Source organism: Saccopteryx bilineata, chromosome 2 (assembly GCF_036850765.1).
Source record: "Saccopteryx bilineata isolate mSacBil1 chromosome 2, mSacBil1_pri_phased_curated, whole genome shotgun sequence".
NCBI lineage: Eukaryota > Metazoa > Chordata > Mammalia > Chiroptera > Emballonuridae > Saccopteryx > Saccopteryx bilineata.
This window is the reverse complement of record NC_089491.1, coordinates 257,415,277-257,431,865: the sequence shown is the minus strand read 5'-3', so window position 1 is coordinate 257,431,865 and position 16,589 is coordinate 257,415,277. Positions and strand designations below refer to the sequence as shown.

At 41.9% G+C, this 16,589-nt stretch overlaps 1 protein-coding gene and 1 long non-coding RNA gene across 8 annotated transcripts in view; one reads left to right on the top strand and one right to left on the bottom strand.

The window, feature by feature from the left end:
* LOC136325580 (uncharacterized) overlaps nucleotides 1–16,589 on the bottom strand; it is a 306,971-nt gene that overhangs the window by 221,575 nt on the left and 68,807 nt on the right. The window lies entirely within an intron of this gene.
* MTMR3 (myotubularin related protein 3) overlaps nucleotides 1–16,589 on the top strand; it is a 138,099-nt gene that overhangs the window by 75,261 nt on the left and 46,249 nt on the right. For 5 of the 7 annotated variants that reach the window (XM_066260182.1, XM_066260181.1, XM_066260180.1 and 2 more), the window contains exons 3-4: nucleotides 15,497–15,586; nucleotides 16,014–16,130. In XM_066260182.1, coding sequence (XP_066116279.1) covers nucleotides 15,497–15,586; nucleotides 16,014–16,130 — 207 coding nt within the window. Of the gene's footprint in view, nucleotides 1–9,466; nucleotides 9,552–15,496; nucleotides 15,587–16,013; nucleotides 16,131–16,589 lie in introns of all 7 variants that reach the window. The other 2 variants (XM_066260178.1, XM_066260179.1) reach the window with 1 other exon arrangement.

Genomic DNA, 16,589 nt, shown 5'->3' with positions numbered 1-16,589 from the left:
GTTTGGAGGGAAAGATGTGAGATTATTAAATTGATTTTGATGCCACAATGCATATTACTTGAATTAATGTAATATGGGCCCCAGATTAAAGTGGACTAAATAGATAATGACAGATCCAATATGTGATCCTAGATTGGATGCTTTATACAAGGAAATAATTTGTTGTAAGGTATATAATTTGGTTGGCTGACCAAATTGGAATATTGAAGGTAGAATTAAGTACTGTACACACTGAAGTAGTAAAGGGGGAAAAGGAGTGGTGTATACAATCTCTTTTAAATAATTCAGAAAAAATTAGTAACTATGTATGCGTGTAGTACGTGCATGCACACACGTGTGTTTGTGTGAAAAGAGGACTGTAATGGGAACTGTTCTATCTGAATTCTTGTATGTTTGGAATATCTTACTTAATGAATGATTTAAAAAGCACTTATTTCTATTTGCCAGTAACTATACCAAGCACAATATAAGCATTATCTTTTAATTCTCACAACTTTTATGTAGCTGTTATTTTTGTTTTACAGATGAAAGAACAGAGGCTCAGACAGGTAGTATGACTTGCCCTTAAGGCCATAGAGTTAGTACAGGGGTTGGGAACCTTTTTGGTTGAGGGAGCCGTGAACGCCACATATTTTATTTTATTTTATTTTTTTACAGAGACAGAGAGTGAGTCAGAGAGAGGGACAGACAGGGACGGACAGACAGACAGGAACGGAGAGAGATGAGATGCATCAATTATCAGTTTTTCATTGCGTGATGCAACACCTTAGTTGTTCATTGATTGGTCTCTCACATGTGCCTTGACCGTGGGCCTTCAGCAGACCGAGCAACCCCTTGCTGGAGCCAGTGACCCTGGGTTCAAGCTGGTGGGCTTTTTTGCTCAAACCAGATGAGCCTGCGCTCAAGCTGGAGACCTCGGGGTCTTGAACCTGGGTCCTCTGCATGCCAGTCCGATGCTCTATCCACTGCGCCACCGCCTGGTCAGGCCAACGCCATATATTTTAAAATGTAATTCCATGAGAGCCATACAATGATCCATGTAAGTTACGCATTATCCAGTAATAATTTGGTGTTGTACCGGAGGACAGCTGTGATTGACTCCAGCCACCCGCAACCATGAACATGAGTAGTAAGAAATGAATGAATTGTAATACATGAGAATGTTTTATATTTTTAACGTTATTATTTATTTTTATTAAAGATTTGTCTGTGAGCCAGATGCAGTCATAAAAAGAGCCACATCTGGCTCGCGAGCCATAGGTTTCCGAACCCTGAGTTAGTATATGGCAGACTCAGGACTTACATCTATCTCATCTTCCCTCAGAATCCTTGCTCTACATTCTTGATTGTTTTCTTTATTGAGGTAATTATCTTCACACTCTGTTTTATGTTAAGTGAAAACCTTTTATGCAATATTATTTTGATTTTTCCCCCAAAAAAATCTTTTGTAGAAAAGATTATTTTCCTAATTATAAATGTGAAGTAATTCTAAAAGTATATAAACTCAAAGTCTGTACTCCCCTCTTTAAGTCATTGTATCATTTTTCTGTATATGCAGAAACATGCTTCATAATTAATATAAATAATTCATATGCATATTTTTATTTTAACCTTTTAAATGATAGAATGGTAAATCTTCTACCAAGTTGATAACTGTTAATTATTTTTTATAAATAGAAGAAAAAGTATATGTAGTCTTTGACAATAATGACTCCATCCCCCTCAAAAAAGTGTGTATCTTTTCATGAAGTAAATTAATTTTAAAGAATCAGTGCTACATAATAAGTACTTGTGTGGAGATATGGGCAAGGGTGGTTATTACTTAAATGTTTCAGCAGTTGATGAATGGTTAAGTTATGGTATATGGCAGTGGTCCCCAACCTTTTTTGGGCCACAGACCGGTTTAATGTCAGAAAATATTTTCATGGACCGGCCTTTAGGGTGGGGCGGATAAATGCACAAAATAAAATTATGTGACTGGCATATAAACTGTGGTATTTTTAAATATAATTGTCAAACTTACGATATTTATTGGGCTAAGTTAAAGGAAGATTGAGCATGTATACATTCAGGCTGTATTTAAATTTGTTATTCTGACATTTCATGTCTGACATCAATATGTAATATGATAGGTTCAGGCTTGCTACCAGTCATGAACCTAAGACAATAAAAATAAACAGGAATCTACCGTGTACTCGTATGCAACTTTATTAGAAGCGTCCTCCTAACATCGCGCCAACAACATAACATGAATAACATCCTCTCTGCCTCCAAACCCTTTCCAGCCGCTATGGTAACGTTTAAACATGCCTTAAAAATAAGATACATGGCCCTGGCTGGTTTTCTCAGTGGTAGAGTGTCGGCCTGGTGTGTGGAAGTCCTGGGTTCAATTCCCGTCCAGGGCACACAGGAGAAGCGCGCATTTGCTTCTCCACCCCTCCCCCTCTCCTTCCTCTCTGTCTCTCTCTTCCCCTCCCATAGCCAAGACTCCATTGGAGCAAAGATGGCCCAGGCGCTGGGGATGGCTCCATGGCCTCTGCCTCAGGCGCTAGAGTGGCTCTGGTCGCAACAGAGTGACGCCCCGGATGGGCAGAGCATCGCCCTGTGGTGGGCGTGCCGGGTGGATCCCGGTCAGGTGCATGCAGGAGTCTGTCTGACTGCCTCCCTGTTTCCAGCTTCAGAAAAAAAATAAATAAAAAATAAGATACAACACAAAAACAAATATAAAGTGCATGAAAACTACAACTCACCATTGTTATGAATATTGTAAGTTAAGGGTTATTATAATGTTTATATAAAATGAGAGATAGTAGCCTCTCTCTCAACAACCATAATGCTAAATCAATGAAAGCCCTGAGCTTGTTTCTCTGCAACGAGACGGTCCCATCTAGGGGTAATGGAAGACAATGACACCCGAAGTGTGTTGCTTGTGTCCATTCTATTCCGTAATTTTGTTTTGGTTGCTGTCACTGCAGAAGATCCCGCTTCACACAAATAGGATGTTGGAAATGGCAACAGAGTTTTTAGTGCTTTTGTGGCAATCTCGGGGTACTCTGCCATGACTTTAATTCAAAACACTGGCAGAGTTGTAGTCTCGAACATATTTTTAAGGCCGCCGTCATTTGCGATCTCCAGTGGTTGGTCCTCTTCTTGCATAGACACATTGGATTCACCAGGTTTGTTGACAAATGGATCGCGGATCCATTCCTTGGCAATTCATGGGTCTTTTGTGGTTGGGAAGTAGCGTTCAAACTCTTTTAAAAGCAAATACAGGTGATTGTGCACCAGCTGGGACAATGAAGGCTTGGGCTCAGTCTCTTCCAAAATTCCCGTGAATGTTTGAAACATGTCAAATATACCTCTGTTCACGCGTCGTCCCCACAAATCCAGTTTGGCTTTAAATGCAGCTACTTTATCTGCCAACTTGAAGACAGTTGTCATTTTCCCTTGAAGTGACTGATTGAGTTCATTGAGGAGGTTAAATATGTCGCACAAGTAAGCAAGTTTTGCGACCCATTCCTCGTCACTGAAATGTGCTGCTAGCAGTGACTTTTTTTCTGAGAGAAATCTATGCAGCGGCTGTAGTAATTCAAACACTCTGGCCAGTGACCTCCCTCAGGATAACCATCTTATTTCTGTGTATAAGAGAAGGTGTCTGTGCTCCGCGTTCATTTCCTCACAAAGCTGCCCGAACAGGCGTGAATGAAGGGCATGTGCTTTGATGTGGTTAATAACTTTAACAACATCATTCAATATGCTGTTAATTCCGGTGGTATATTTCGGCTAGCCAGCATTTCTCTGTGAATGACACAATGCATAGACTCGCATTCAGGTGCAACCTCCTTAATCCGGGTAGTTAAACCAGACATCCTTCCGGTCATAGCAGCAGCTCCATCTGTGCATATGCCGACACAAAAAGACTATTTCACTTATCCTGATACATAGTCATCCAGCAATTTAAATAGTTCTGCGGCTGTGATTTTGGTTGGCAGTGATAGTGCACATTACATATCCTCATGCACATCCTCTTGATAAAGATAATGCACGTAAACAAGTAGCATTGCCGTGTTGTCAATATCTGTAGATTCGTCAGCCTGGAGAGCGTAGTACAGCGATTTATTAATCCTTTCCAACAATTGTGATTCGATGTCCTCTGCTATTTCCTCAGAGCGCCATGTGACGGTGGTAGCCGAAAGAGGCATCTGTGCTATGTTTTTAACCGCAGCCTCTCCTAGAAGTTCACGACAAATGTCTTTAGTGGCTGGAAGGATCAATTCTTCACCAATGGTGAATGGCTTCTTAGCCTTAGCAATACGATTAGCCACCAAGTATGATGCTCTCAGTGCACTCGCATTTATTGATGTAGTGGCCACCAGTAATTGTTTCTGTCCTTCTTGTTCGTGCTTTTTTCTTTCGAAATACTCAGAAGTCTTATCTTTTAAAGTAGAGTGCTTGGTCTCCAAGTGGCGAAGCAGTTTTGAAGGCATCATTGCCTCATTACTTAGCCGGTCACCACATATTATGCAGAGTGGCCTTGGAGTGCAAGAATCATCAGTTGCGATAAATCCATACTTCAAGTAGGACTCCTGGTATTGTCTGTTAAATGAAGCCTTCTTTTTCTTCGAGGTCGTAGGTTCTTCTGTCTCCTCACTGGCCCTTTTCCACTTCGCAAAAAAACTTTTGATGGAATTTTGTTTTTCACTCATTTTGCTAGTTTATGGGTTTAATTTTAGCGGCAACGTATCACGTGACCGAGACAAACATCAAGAGCAGGGGTCCCCAAACTACGGCCCCCTGAGGCCATTTATCCGGCCCCTGCCGCACTTCCGGAAGGGGCACCTCTTTCATTGGTGCTCAGTGAGAGGAGCATAGTTCCCATTGAAATACTGGTCAGTTTGTTGATTTAAATTTACTTGTTCTTTATTTTAAATATTGTATTTGTTCCTGTTTTTTTTTTTTTTTACTTTAAAATAAGATATGTGCAGTGTGCATAGGGATTTGTTCATAGTCTTTTTTATAGTCCGGCCCTCCAATGGTCTGTGGGACAGTGAACTGGCCCCCTGTGTAAAAAGTTTGGGGACACCTGGTCAAGAATGAGTCTTAGACAGATGTAACAGAGGGAATCTGGTCATTTTTAAAAAATAAAACATCGTTCAGACTTAAATATAAATAAAATGGAAATAATGTAAGTTATTTATTCTTTCTCTGTGGACCGGTACCAAATGGCCCACGGACCGATACCAGTCTGCGGCCCCAGGGTTGGGGATCACTGGTATATGGGAATGTAATGGAATACTGAACAGCCATCTGCAAGTATGTACTGACACAGGAAAGATTTCATACATTAATTTTAAGAAAAAGTTGCAGAACAATGAATACAGTATACCCCTCCACCCTCATTAAAATTTTTTGATAGGCCCTGGCCGGTTGGCTCAGCGGTAGAGCGTCGGCCTAGCGTGCGGAGGACCCGGGTTCGATTCCCGGCCAGGGCACACAGGAGAAGCGCCCATTTGCTTCTCCACCCCTCCGCCGCGCTTTCCTCTCTGTCTCTCTCTTCCCCTCCCGCAGCCAAGGCTCCATTGGAGCAAAGATGGCCCGGGCGCTGGGGATGGCTCTGTGGCCTCTGCCCCAGGCGCTAGAGTGGCTCTGGTCGCAACATGGCGACGCCCAGGATGGGCAGAGCATCGCCCCCTGGTGGGCAGAGCGTCGCCCCTGGTGGGCGTGCCGGGTGGATCCCGGTCGGGCGCATGCGGGAGTCTGTCTGACTGTCTCTCCCTGTTTCCAGCTTCAGAAAAATGAAAAAAAAAAAAAAAAAAAATTTTTTTTTGATAGATTATGTGTGTCTTTGTATATGCATGGAGAAGTGTTAGGACAAAATTATAAATTCATTAACAGTGGTTGTACTTACGTGTAGGTGAAGGGTAGTAGTGAGTGAGAAGGGAACTTGTACGTATTTTAATAAAATACAGACTTATTGAGATATCATTCTTATAGCCAAATTTGATCCATTTGATGTATACAGTTCAAAGGCTTAGTATATTCATGATGTCATACAACCATAACCACAGTCAATTTTAGAACATTTTATCTCTTCAGAAAGAAACTCCATATCCTTTAGCTATTACCCTCCTTTTCATTTCCCAGCTATAAAGAATCGTTAATCCACTATAGATTACTTAGCATAAGTGTTCAAGGTTCATCCATATTGAAGCCTGTAGCAGTACTTCATTTCTTTTTATAGCTTAATATAGTCCATTTTGGGGTGTACAACATTTTGTCTATTCATTCATCCATCAGTAGACATTTGAGTTGTTTCCACCTTTTGACTATTTTGGGTAATGCTGTTACAAATGTGTGTAAGTATTGGTGTGGATATATATTTTTGTCTCTCTTGGCAAGATAGGTAGGAATGGAATTGATATATCAGATGCTAGCTCTACGTTAGTTTGCGGAACTGCCAAGCTATTTTCCAAGGCTGTTCCATTTTATATTCCCACAAGCGGTATATAAATGAGGGTACTTGTTTTTTACACCTGTATTTTAAAATTTCTTACAAAAAGTATGCATTACTATTATAACTAAGAAATTAAGAAGTGTTTACTTCTGTTAGAATAACAGTACTGACTCAGTTTTTTATATTGTGGTGGTAGTATTTTTATAGGTTTTTTTTGTTTTTTTAATTTTTTTATTTTATTTATTCATTTTAGAGAGGAGAGAGAGACAGAGAGAGAGAAGGGGGGAGGAGCTGGAAGCATCGACTCCCATATGTGCCTTGACCAGGCAAGCCCAGGGTTTCGAACCGGTGACCTCATTATAGGTTTTTTTTAAAAAAAAATTTATTCATTGATTTGAGAGAGAGAGATAGAGAGAACAGGAACATTGATCTGTTCCTGTATATGCCCTGACCAGGGATTGAACCAGCAACCTCTGTGCTTTGGAACAATGCTCTAACCAACTGAGCTATCCAGCCAGGGCTTCTTGTACATTTCTTTACTTTTAAGTTGGACCACTCTTCTTTCTGACTCAGTACATTTTAGCTATACTTGGTTTCCTCTGGCAATCTTAGGGATTTGAACTTACTACAAGTGTCCTAGGTCTACACTCTCTACTGTGCCACCACTGGTCAGGTGGAATATGAACTCACAGTGTTGTATTGTCTGACACATACTAGGCTCTCAGGTAATTATTGACTGAATGATTGAAGTGCAGCACACCATTTTAGAGTCTTTATTTGGTGTACAGAATGGAAGGCGTCATTTCTGGGTAATAGCATTGTTTAAATTGATTGAGACTTTTACTTCAGAGTGGCAAATCTTTGTCCTGGTATTTCTGTACTCATTAAAAAACTGAACTTGACAGAGAAGATAGCTAATGTGGATATGTTCTGATCAAGGGTTTACTTTGTAAATGGAATTTGATTCCTAGTTCAGTGTCACTGCCAAGGAGTACATTTCAGTTGGGACAGCTAACTCTGTGATGCCTGTGAAAGTTTTTCTTTAAATTTTGCTAAAAACTTAAAAGATACAATGCTTGTTGATATATTTACTGTGAAACACTAGTTTTCTGACAGCTAAAACTTTGTACAGTATTGCAGTTGGTTGACATGTTACTTAATTCTCTTTTAATATATAGGTTTCCCTTCCATCTCTTTTTGTCTTGTAGGTTACTTAAAGAATTCGGTTTATTTTTTGTAGTTTTACATAGACTATATCATTATTTGCATCCTGTATTTCATTAGCAATTGTAAAATGGTGATACCTATTTTTGTCTTTTCCTTCTTTGTGTCTAAGGTGGAATACCCCTTTTATCAACTACATACTTGAATTGTAAAGAGGTTCAGTTTTCATAGAAAAAGCAGGATAAAGACTAGTTCTTTCACTTTATTTTTACCAGTTTTCAAAAATAAGAGGTTGGTTATCTAGCATACTACAGTAGTGACCAATAGAGAGAGAGAGAAAGAGAAAATAATTATGAACTCATGTTTAAGTACAGTATAAGTCCCTGAGTTACAAACATCCTGCTTACCTACAGCTTTGAATATTGAATCTCATACTCTGTAAAATATCCTGTAATAATGAAAGTTTAGCAAACCAGAAAGACTGGCTTCGCATGCAACTAAATTTTTAAAAATTTATTTAGTGAGCCTGACCAGGTGGTGGCACCGTGGATAGAGCGATGGACTGGGATGCCGAGGACCTAGGTTTGAGACCCAGAGGTCACCAGCTTGAGCACGAGCTCATCTGGTTTGAGCAAAAGCTCACCAGCTTGGACCCAAGGTCGCTGGCTCGAGCAAGGGGTTACTCGGTCTGCTGAAGGCCCGCGGTCAAGGCATATAGGAGAAAGCAATCAATGAACAATTAAGGTGTCACAATGTGCAACGAAAAACTAATGATTGATGCTTCTCATCTCTCCGTTCCTGTCTGTCCCTGTCTATCCCTCTCTCTGACTCTCTGGAAAAAAAAAAAAAAAAAAAAGAAAACTTGGGGGGAAAAATTATTTAGTGAGAGGAGGGGAGGCAGAGACAGACTTCTGCATGTGCCCTGACCAGGATACACCTGGCAAGTCTACTAGGGGGCGGTGCTCTGCCCATCTGGGGCTGCTACTCTGTTGCAACTGAAGCTATTTTTTAGCACCTGAGGCAGAGGCTGTGGAGCCATCTTCAGCACCTGGGGCCAACTCTTTCTAATTGAGCCATGGCTGCAGGAGGGGAAGAGAAGAGAGAGAGAGAGAGAAAGAAGCGAGAGGGGGTGGAGTGGAGAAGCAAATGGCACTTCTCCTTTGTGCCCTGACTGGAAATTGAACCTCGGACATCCACATGCTGGGCCGATGCTCTACCACTGAGCCAACTGGCCAGGGCTGAAACTAAATTTTTTGAGGCAATTTCTTAAAGATGATAGTGCTGTCAATAGCATATCTTTAAGTTTCTAGTTCGGTATTTCTTCCCCACCCCTTTTGTTGTTTTTAAAAACCTGGTAAAGCTTTTAGCACAGTTTATGTGAATTTTCAGATGAGTATAAAATATTGGGGCAATAAGGCAATATTTTTATATTTTGCCTACTAAGCCAGTTTGGTTCCTACAGATAGGGGGATCCATTTTAAATTTACAGACAAAACATTCTATAATATTACAAGAATATTGTTTTTGTGCTTGCATGTTGGTTTTACAATTATTACTGCTCTATTATTTTCATCCAAGGTTTATAATGTTTTTCATATTACTAGCAACATTAGGATTGTGAGTCCTTGCTACTTTTTTGCCCAAATGAGTTAGGACCAGTTGTATTTTCACAAAGGCATATGGAGTATGCATTTGACTAATGAGAATTGGGTGGGTAATATTCAACTCTTTCTTGGCTTACTCTGGTCATGTTTTTGGGTCTATATAAATATAGTTCCTTTATTTAGGGTATGACCAAATAGGGGGAAATTGCCAATTTTGTCCCCTTTTCCTCCCCTCTTTTTAAAGATCCAGGTGTAAAGGAAAGAAAAGCTTTGACAGACATTGAAGAAGGGACGAGGATCTCTCCTCCTAATCTGGGCCTCCTGTCATGGTAAGTAAATAACAAGCAAATAACAAGAAAATTGGAATTGAACTCTATCCTGACAATTAAATGAACATTAATGCATAGTTACCCATTTTTGTTGTAAGGAGTCATTTCACTTTTCCTTTCCCAGAACTCTCGTTTCCTTTCTTTTATTGTTTACTTAATAGTATATTATTTATATTCTAGTGTAGTGAAGCTGTTTCATTTCTGTTAACTTGAATTCTGTGAGTTAGATTGATATTGTCTCTCAGTCAGATAATAAATGGAGTCAAGACTAAAATACATGATTCTTGGACTCTAGGTTTCTTATTCCTTTTCTAGGAAGCAAGATGTAGTGAAACGTGTGTGTGTGTGTGTGTGTGTGTGTGTAGAATTATGATATAGTCATGTACATATTCTTTATTAATTTATCTTCTGAATAGAAGCAATTTCCTACCTTCCCTATTCTGCTTAAGGAGGTATTTTTATCCCAAAGAAAGTGAAGCAACTTTCTATACCCCTGTTCACATCTTTGACTACAAAGAGCATTTGATAGACATTTCAGTGACTTGTGGGCCATTTAGGACCCAGGCCCAGTCCAGGCAGAGAAAATGTAGCAACAAGTCAGACACATTTTTGTCAATCCTGAGAATATGAAAAATAGTGCTTTAAGGCTTAAAAAAGAACAGTCCTCTGTAATATGGCCCTGCTTCTACCTTGTGATGTTTCCTTGATACAAACTGTTTCATGCTGGTGCACAAAGGAATTGAAAAGGCCATGTTAATTTCAAACTTCATTAGGGACATGGGGGAAATGCTTTTTAAAATTAAATACAAACTAAAACAAAAAAACTAGTTGTGAAAAAATGTCACATTAAAAATACAAGAGAGGCCCTGGCCGGTTGGCTCAGCGGTAGAGCGTCGGCCTAGCGTGCGGAGGACCCGGGTTCGATTCCCGGCCAGGGCACACAGGAGAAGCGCCCATTTGCTTCTCCACCCCTCCGCCACGCCTTCCTCTCTGTCTCTCTCTTCCCCTCCCGCAGCCAAGGCTCCATGGGAGCAAAGATGGCCCGGGCGCTGGGGATGGCTCTGTGGCCTCTGCCCCAGGCGCTAGAGTGGCTCTGGTCGCAGCATGGCGACGCCCAGGATGGGCAGAGCATCGCCCCCTGGTGGGCAGAGCGTCGCCCCTGGTGGGCGTGCCGGGTGGATCCCGGTGGGGCGCATGCGGGAGTCTGTCTGACTGTCTCTCCCTGTTTCCAGCTTCAGAAAAATGAAAAATAAAAAATAAAAAAAAAATACAAGAGAGGTTACTGCTCTCATCTCAAGCTAGGTCAATTTTTTCTTAGTTTATGGGCATAACAGTTATGTATCTTAGACTCAAACACTGATGAACTTTTAACATTATTTCTCTAGACAACTATTATTTGTTTTATTAGTTTTCCCACAGAGTTTTTTTTTTTTTTTTTTTTTTTTTTGTATTTTTCTGAAGCTGGAAACGGGGAGAGACAGTCAGACAGACTCCCGCATGCGCCCGACCGGGATCCACCCGGCACGCCCACCAGGGGCGATGCTCTGCCCACCAGGGGGCGATGCTCTGCCCCTCCGGGGCGTCGCTCTGCCGCGACCAGAGCCACTCTAGCGCCTGGGGCAGAGGCCAAGGAGCCATCCCCAGCGCCCGGGCCATCTTTGCTCCAATGGAGCCTTGGCTGCGGGAGGGGAAGAGAGAGACAGAGAGGAAGGAGGGGGGTGGGGGTGGAGAAGCAAATGGGCGCTTCTCCTGTGTGCCCTGGCCGGGAATCGAACCCGGGTCCCCCGCACGCCAGGCCGACGCTCTACCGCTGAGCCAACCGGCCAGGGCCAAGAGTTTTTAATGAATTGAAAAAAATGTTTTCCTAATATATATGTGATATATATGCCAGTGCTAATGAATAGCAGATGATGAGTTTATTAAAGCAGCTCAACTCCATACTGAGGGGTTGTCCTTCATTGTATTCCACATAACTAGCAACAATGTGGCCTTCATCCTGGTGCTGCTGGGGTCTCTTGGATGCCCTGAAGACAGTTTTGTGTGTGTGTGTGTGTGTGTGTGTGTGTGTGTTTGAATTCCTTTTTTTTTTTAATTTTTTTTTTTTTCCCTAAGCTGGAAACGGGAGGCAGTCAGATAGACTCCTGCATGTGTCCGACCGGGATCCACCCGGCATGCCCACCAGGGGCGATGCTCTGCCCCTCTGGGCGTTGCTCTGTTGCATCCAGAGCCATCCTAGCACCTGAGGCAGAGGCCACAGAGCCATCCTCAGCGCCCGGGCCATCTCTGCTCCAATGGAGCCTCGGCTGTGGGAGGGGAAGAGAGAGACAGAGAGGAAGGAGAGGGGGAGGGGTGGAGAAGCAGATGGGCGCTTCTCCTGTGTTCCCTGGCTGGGAATTGAACCTGGGACTCCTGCACGCCAGGCTGACACTCTACGACTGAGCCAACTGGCCAGGGCCCTGAAGACAGCTTTTTTTTTTTTTTCTTTCTTTTTGTATTTTTCTGAAGCTGGAAACGGGGAGAGACAGTCAGACAGACTCCCGCATGCGCCCGACCGGGATCCACCCGGCACGCCCACCAGGGGGCGATGTTCTGCCCCTCTGGGGCGTCACTCTGCTGCAACCAGAGCCACTCTAGCGCCTGGGGCAGAGGCCAAGGAGCCATCCCCAGCACCCGGGCCATCTTTGCTCCAATGGAGCCTCGGCTGCGGGAGGGGAAGAGAGAGACAGAGAGGAAGGAGGGGGGGTGGAGAAGCAAATGGGCGCTTCTCCTGTGTGCCCTGGCTGGGAGTCGAACCCAGATCCCCTGCATGCCAGGCCGACGCTCTACTGCTGAGCCAACCGGCCAGGGCCTGAAGACTGTTTTTATGGTGGGCTCTGGAGATACTTCTTTGTGCATTGTGTTGGAGAGCAGAATGATTGTCTTTCAAAAACATTTTTTTGTAGGGCAGAATTAGAACAAATTTTTCAAATACTCATTTACAATCCTACTACCAAAACCATGGTTGTGTTCATTTCTAACTAGTCCAATGTCCATATGTCTTATTTTTATGTAGTTGGAGTTAAAACACAGTTAAGTTAGGGGTGGAGGGATTGAACAAAATGAAAGAAAAACTCATGGACATGGACAACAGTATGGTATTGCCAGGGCAGAGAGTAGTAGAGGGCATAGGGGGTATAAATGGTGATGGATGAAGACTTGACTTGGGGAGGGGAGTGGACACACACTATGGTGTAACAGATATATTGTTATTGTAGAATTGGGCACCTGAAACTTGTAAAATTTTGTTAACCAGTGTCACCGCAATAAATTCAATAAAATAACCTAAGTTTCTATTTAACTTATTACTAAATGGATTAAAAATTTTCACATGCTGATCATTGGTTCCTAATGTTCATTTTACTCCATATAAGATTTTGTGAGTTGAAACATTGATTTAATTAATATTAATATATTCTATTGTTTTAGCATTTGGGTTCTGTGTCCTTAATCCTTATTTTTGTATAGAGAATTCAGAAACACTGAATTTTCTTTTTCTTCCTTTTCTTAAAAAACTTTCTTAAAAATTTTAAGAAGGTCCTGGTTGGTTGGCTCAATGGTAGAGCGTCAGCGCAGCGTGTGGAAGTCCCGGGTTTGATTCACGGCCAGGGCACACAGGAGAAGCTCCCATCTGCTTCTCTACCCTTCCTCCTCTCCTTTCTATCTTTTTCTTCCCCTCCCGCAGGCAAGGCTCCGTTGGAGCCAAGTTGGCCTGGGCGCTGAGGATGACTCCATGGCCTCCACCTCAGGCGTTAGAATGGCTCTGGTTGCAACGGAGCAACGCCCCAGATGGGCAGAGCATCGCCCCCTAGTGGGCTTGCCAGGTGGATCCTGGTCGGGCACATGCGGGAGTCTGTTTCTGCCTCCCTGCTTCTTGCTTTTGAAAAATACAAAAAAAATATGCCCCCCCCCCACAATGCATACCTATTTGAGTAACATCTTCTCATACTTGTAAAGGTTTTTTTATTTTTGACCGAGAGTCAGAGAGAAGGACAGATAGGGCAGACAGATAGGAAGGGAGAGAGATGAGAAGCATCAATTCTTCATTGTCTTAAGTTGTTCATTGATTGCTTTTTCATATGTGCCCCGACTGGGGAGTTACTGCAAAGCGAGTGACCCCTTGGTCAAGTCAGTGACCTTGGGCTCAAGCCGGCGACCTTTGGACTCAAGCCGGTGACCTTTGGGTTCAAGCCAGTGACCATAGGGTCATGTCTATGATCCCGCGCTCAAGCTGGCGAACCTGTACTCAAGCTGGTGAGCCTGTACTCAAGCTGGTGAGTCTGTGCTCAAGCTGGTGATTCTGTGTTCAAGCTGGTGAGCCCATGTTCAAGCCGGCAACCTCGGGGTTTCAAACCTGGGTCCTCTGCATCCCAGTCTGATGCTCTATCCTCTGTGCCACTGCCTGGTCAGGTTTTCTTTCTTTCTTTTTTATTTTTTATTTTTATTTATTGATTTTAGTTAGGAAGGGAAAGAGAGACAGGAACATCAATCTGATCCTGTATGTGCCCTGACCCAGGATCGAGCCGGCAACCTCTGTGCTTTGGGACAACACTCTAACCAACTGAGCGATCTGGCTAGAGCACAATATGGCTTTTGATCTTAAAAAAAATTTGCTCTGTAAACAGATTATGTCATAATTTATGCTTGGACTTTACATTGTATGGCTTTTCTCTTCTGTCTTCCTATACCATAAAAATTTATAATGTAAAAGACTACTCTTTTATACAAGTGATAATTAGTTCAATTCAAGTGCTATTTAGATTAGAATTTATTGCTGCTTTTTTGGGGGGTGGAGATTGCCTTAATAGAAATAAATCTAATCTGTAATATAAGACATATTGAACTAGAAATAGTGCTTCACATGTTTTCAGTTTGAGAAATTCAGTTCTTAAGCTTTACATTTAGAAAAAAGTTTCTATTGTAGAAATTATGCGTATAACAAAAACATACACAATAGTATAGTGAACTCCCACTTACCGAGTTTCATCAGTTGTCCCTTATGGACAATACTGTTTTATTTATGCCCATTTACTTTCATTTTACCTTTTCCCCTCTAATTATTTTGATGTAAATTCCAGATAACACGTCATTTTATTCTTAAGTTATTCAGAATGTATCTTCAGAAATGAGAATTTAAAGTTATAAATTAAAGAAAGAATAAACCACTATCTTGCTTTCTCTTGCAGGTAATGTCCTAACAACTTATTAGTGCTAAATATAAATGTTAACCTCTTTGATTTAATTATTTTTATTTTAACAGTGTGTTCTCTAACTAGAGTTACCTGATACATGCTGGGTGGAACACTTTTGTGGATGGATATATATTTTTTGAGTTTTCTGCCTGTTAACTTGGATCACTGGACTCTCACTGTGATTACACTATTAAAATGTGGCAGAAGTTCCTGGCTGATTGGCTTAGTGATAGAGCATCGGCCCGGTGTGTGGATGTCCTGGATTTGATTCCTGGTCAGGGCACACAGGAGAAGCGACCATTTGGTCCTCCACCCCTCATCCTCAACTATCTCTCTCCCCCTCTCCTCACCCTCTTTTCTTCTACTCCCCCTCTCCTCCCCTTCTCTCCCTTCCTTTCCCCTCTCCCTCTTCCCTCCCTTTCTCCTTTTCCTCTCCCTCGCACCTCCACTCCCCTGCAGCCATGGCTTGATTGGTTCAAGTGCATTGGCCCTGGGCTCTGCAGCTCAGGTGCTAAAAATAGCTTGGTTGGGAGCATGGCCCCAGATGGGCAGAACATTGGCCCTATATGGGAGTTTCCGGGTAGATGCTGGTCGGGGTGCATATGAGAGTCTGTCTCTCTATCTCCCCTCCTCTCCCTAGGGGAAAAAAAAATGTGGCAGAAAAACCAAATATGGATGGAGCTCCGAAATTATTCAAAGGTTTTGGGTCCTTTTCAGGATGAAGAGACTCGGCACAGCCTTGAGTGCATTCAGGCCAATCAGATCTTCCCCAGGAAGCAGCTGATCCGGGAGGATGAGAATCTTCAGGTATTACAGGCCATTTTTAATTGTTAAATAAGTTATTTAGCATCGTAGTAATAATGTAGTAGAGCTAATGGTTTGAAGTAATATACTCTATATAATAAATACATTTTTTCCTAAACCATACACATGACAGAAATGTAAGCTGGAAAACATCTCTCCTTTTAGAAAGACTTATTTCCTGAGAATTCAGTTGGAGATGATCATCACTGTGTCTTTCCTTCAGTATAGAATTTGAATAACTAGGTGCATTCAAATTATGTGGCTATAAACCCAGTCTCTTTAAGTACCTTACCCACTTAAAACACATATTGTTTTTAAAACACACATTTTAAGATTGAGTGACAGGATTTATCATCCATTCACCTGACCTGTGTTTGAAGACTGATTTACTGCTTCAGAACTTTGAAGGATTTCTGCTTTCATTTTGAAGGTACCTTTCCTTGAACTTCATGGAGAAAGCACAGAATATGTGGGCCGTGCTGAGGATGCCATCATTGCCCTTTCTAATTACAGACTTCATATCAAGTTCAAGGAGTCTGTTGTTAATGTAAGTGATTACCAACTAAAGTAGATGGAGAAGGGAAGTTAAAAATCTTGTTCTCAAGGAGAGGAGTAAATGTTATACAGGGTTGGGTGTGAAGATGCTGTGTTCTGCTTTTCTCTCAATTTTAGTGCCCAGGGGACACTAGGTTAGCAAGTAGTTATAATGCTTGATTTAAAATAATACATATACTTGTTATCTGAGATGTCCATTGTTTAGTAACACTGAATTGATTTGCAATAAGTAATGCTGTATTAAGTTTTATATAGGTGTAAAGGTCATATAAACTTTTATTCTTCAATCTTTAATAGTTACTACTGCCTCAGTTGAGATAATTTCCCGGACCATAATGTCAAATGATGAGATGTACTTTGATCTCAGTGCAGACTCTCTCATTATAGGATCAAATTAGTCTAATGGCTCCTTAGTGGTAGAAGTATAGATATTAAGTACAATGTTTATTTG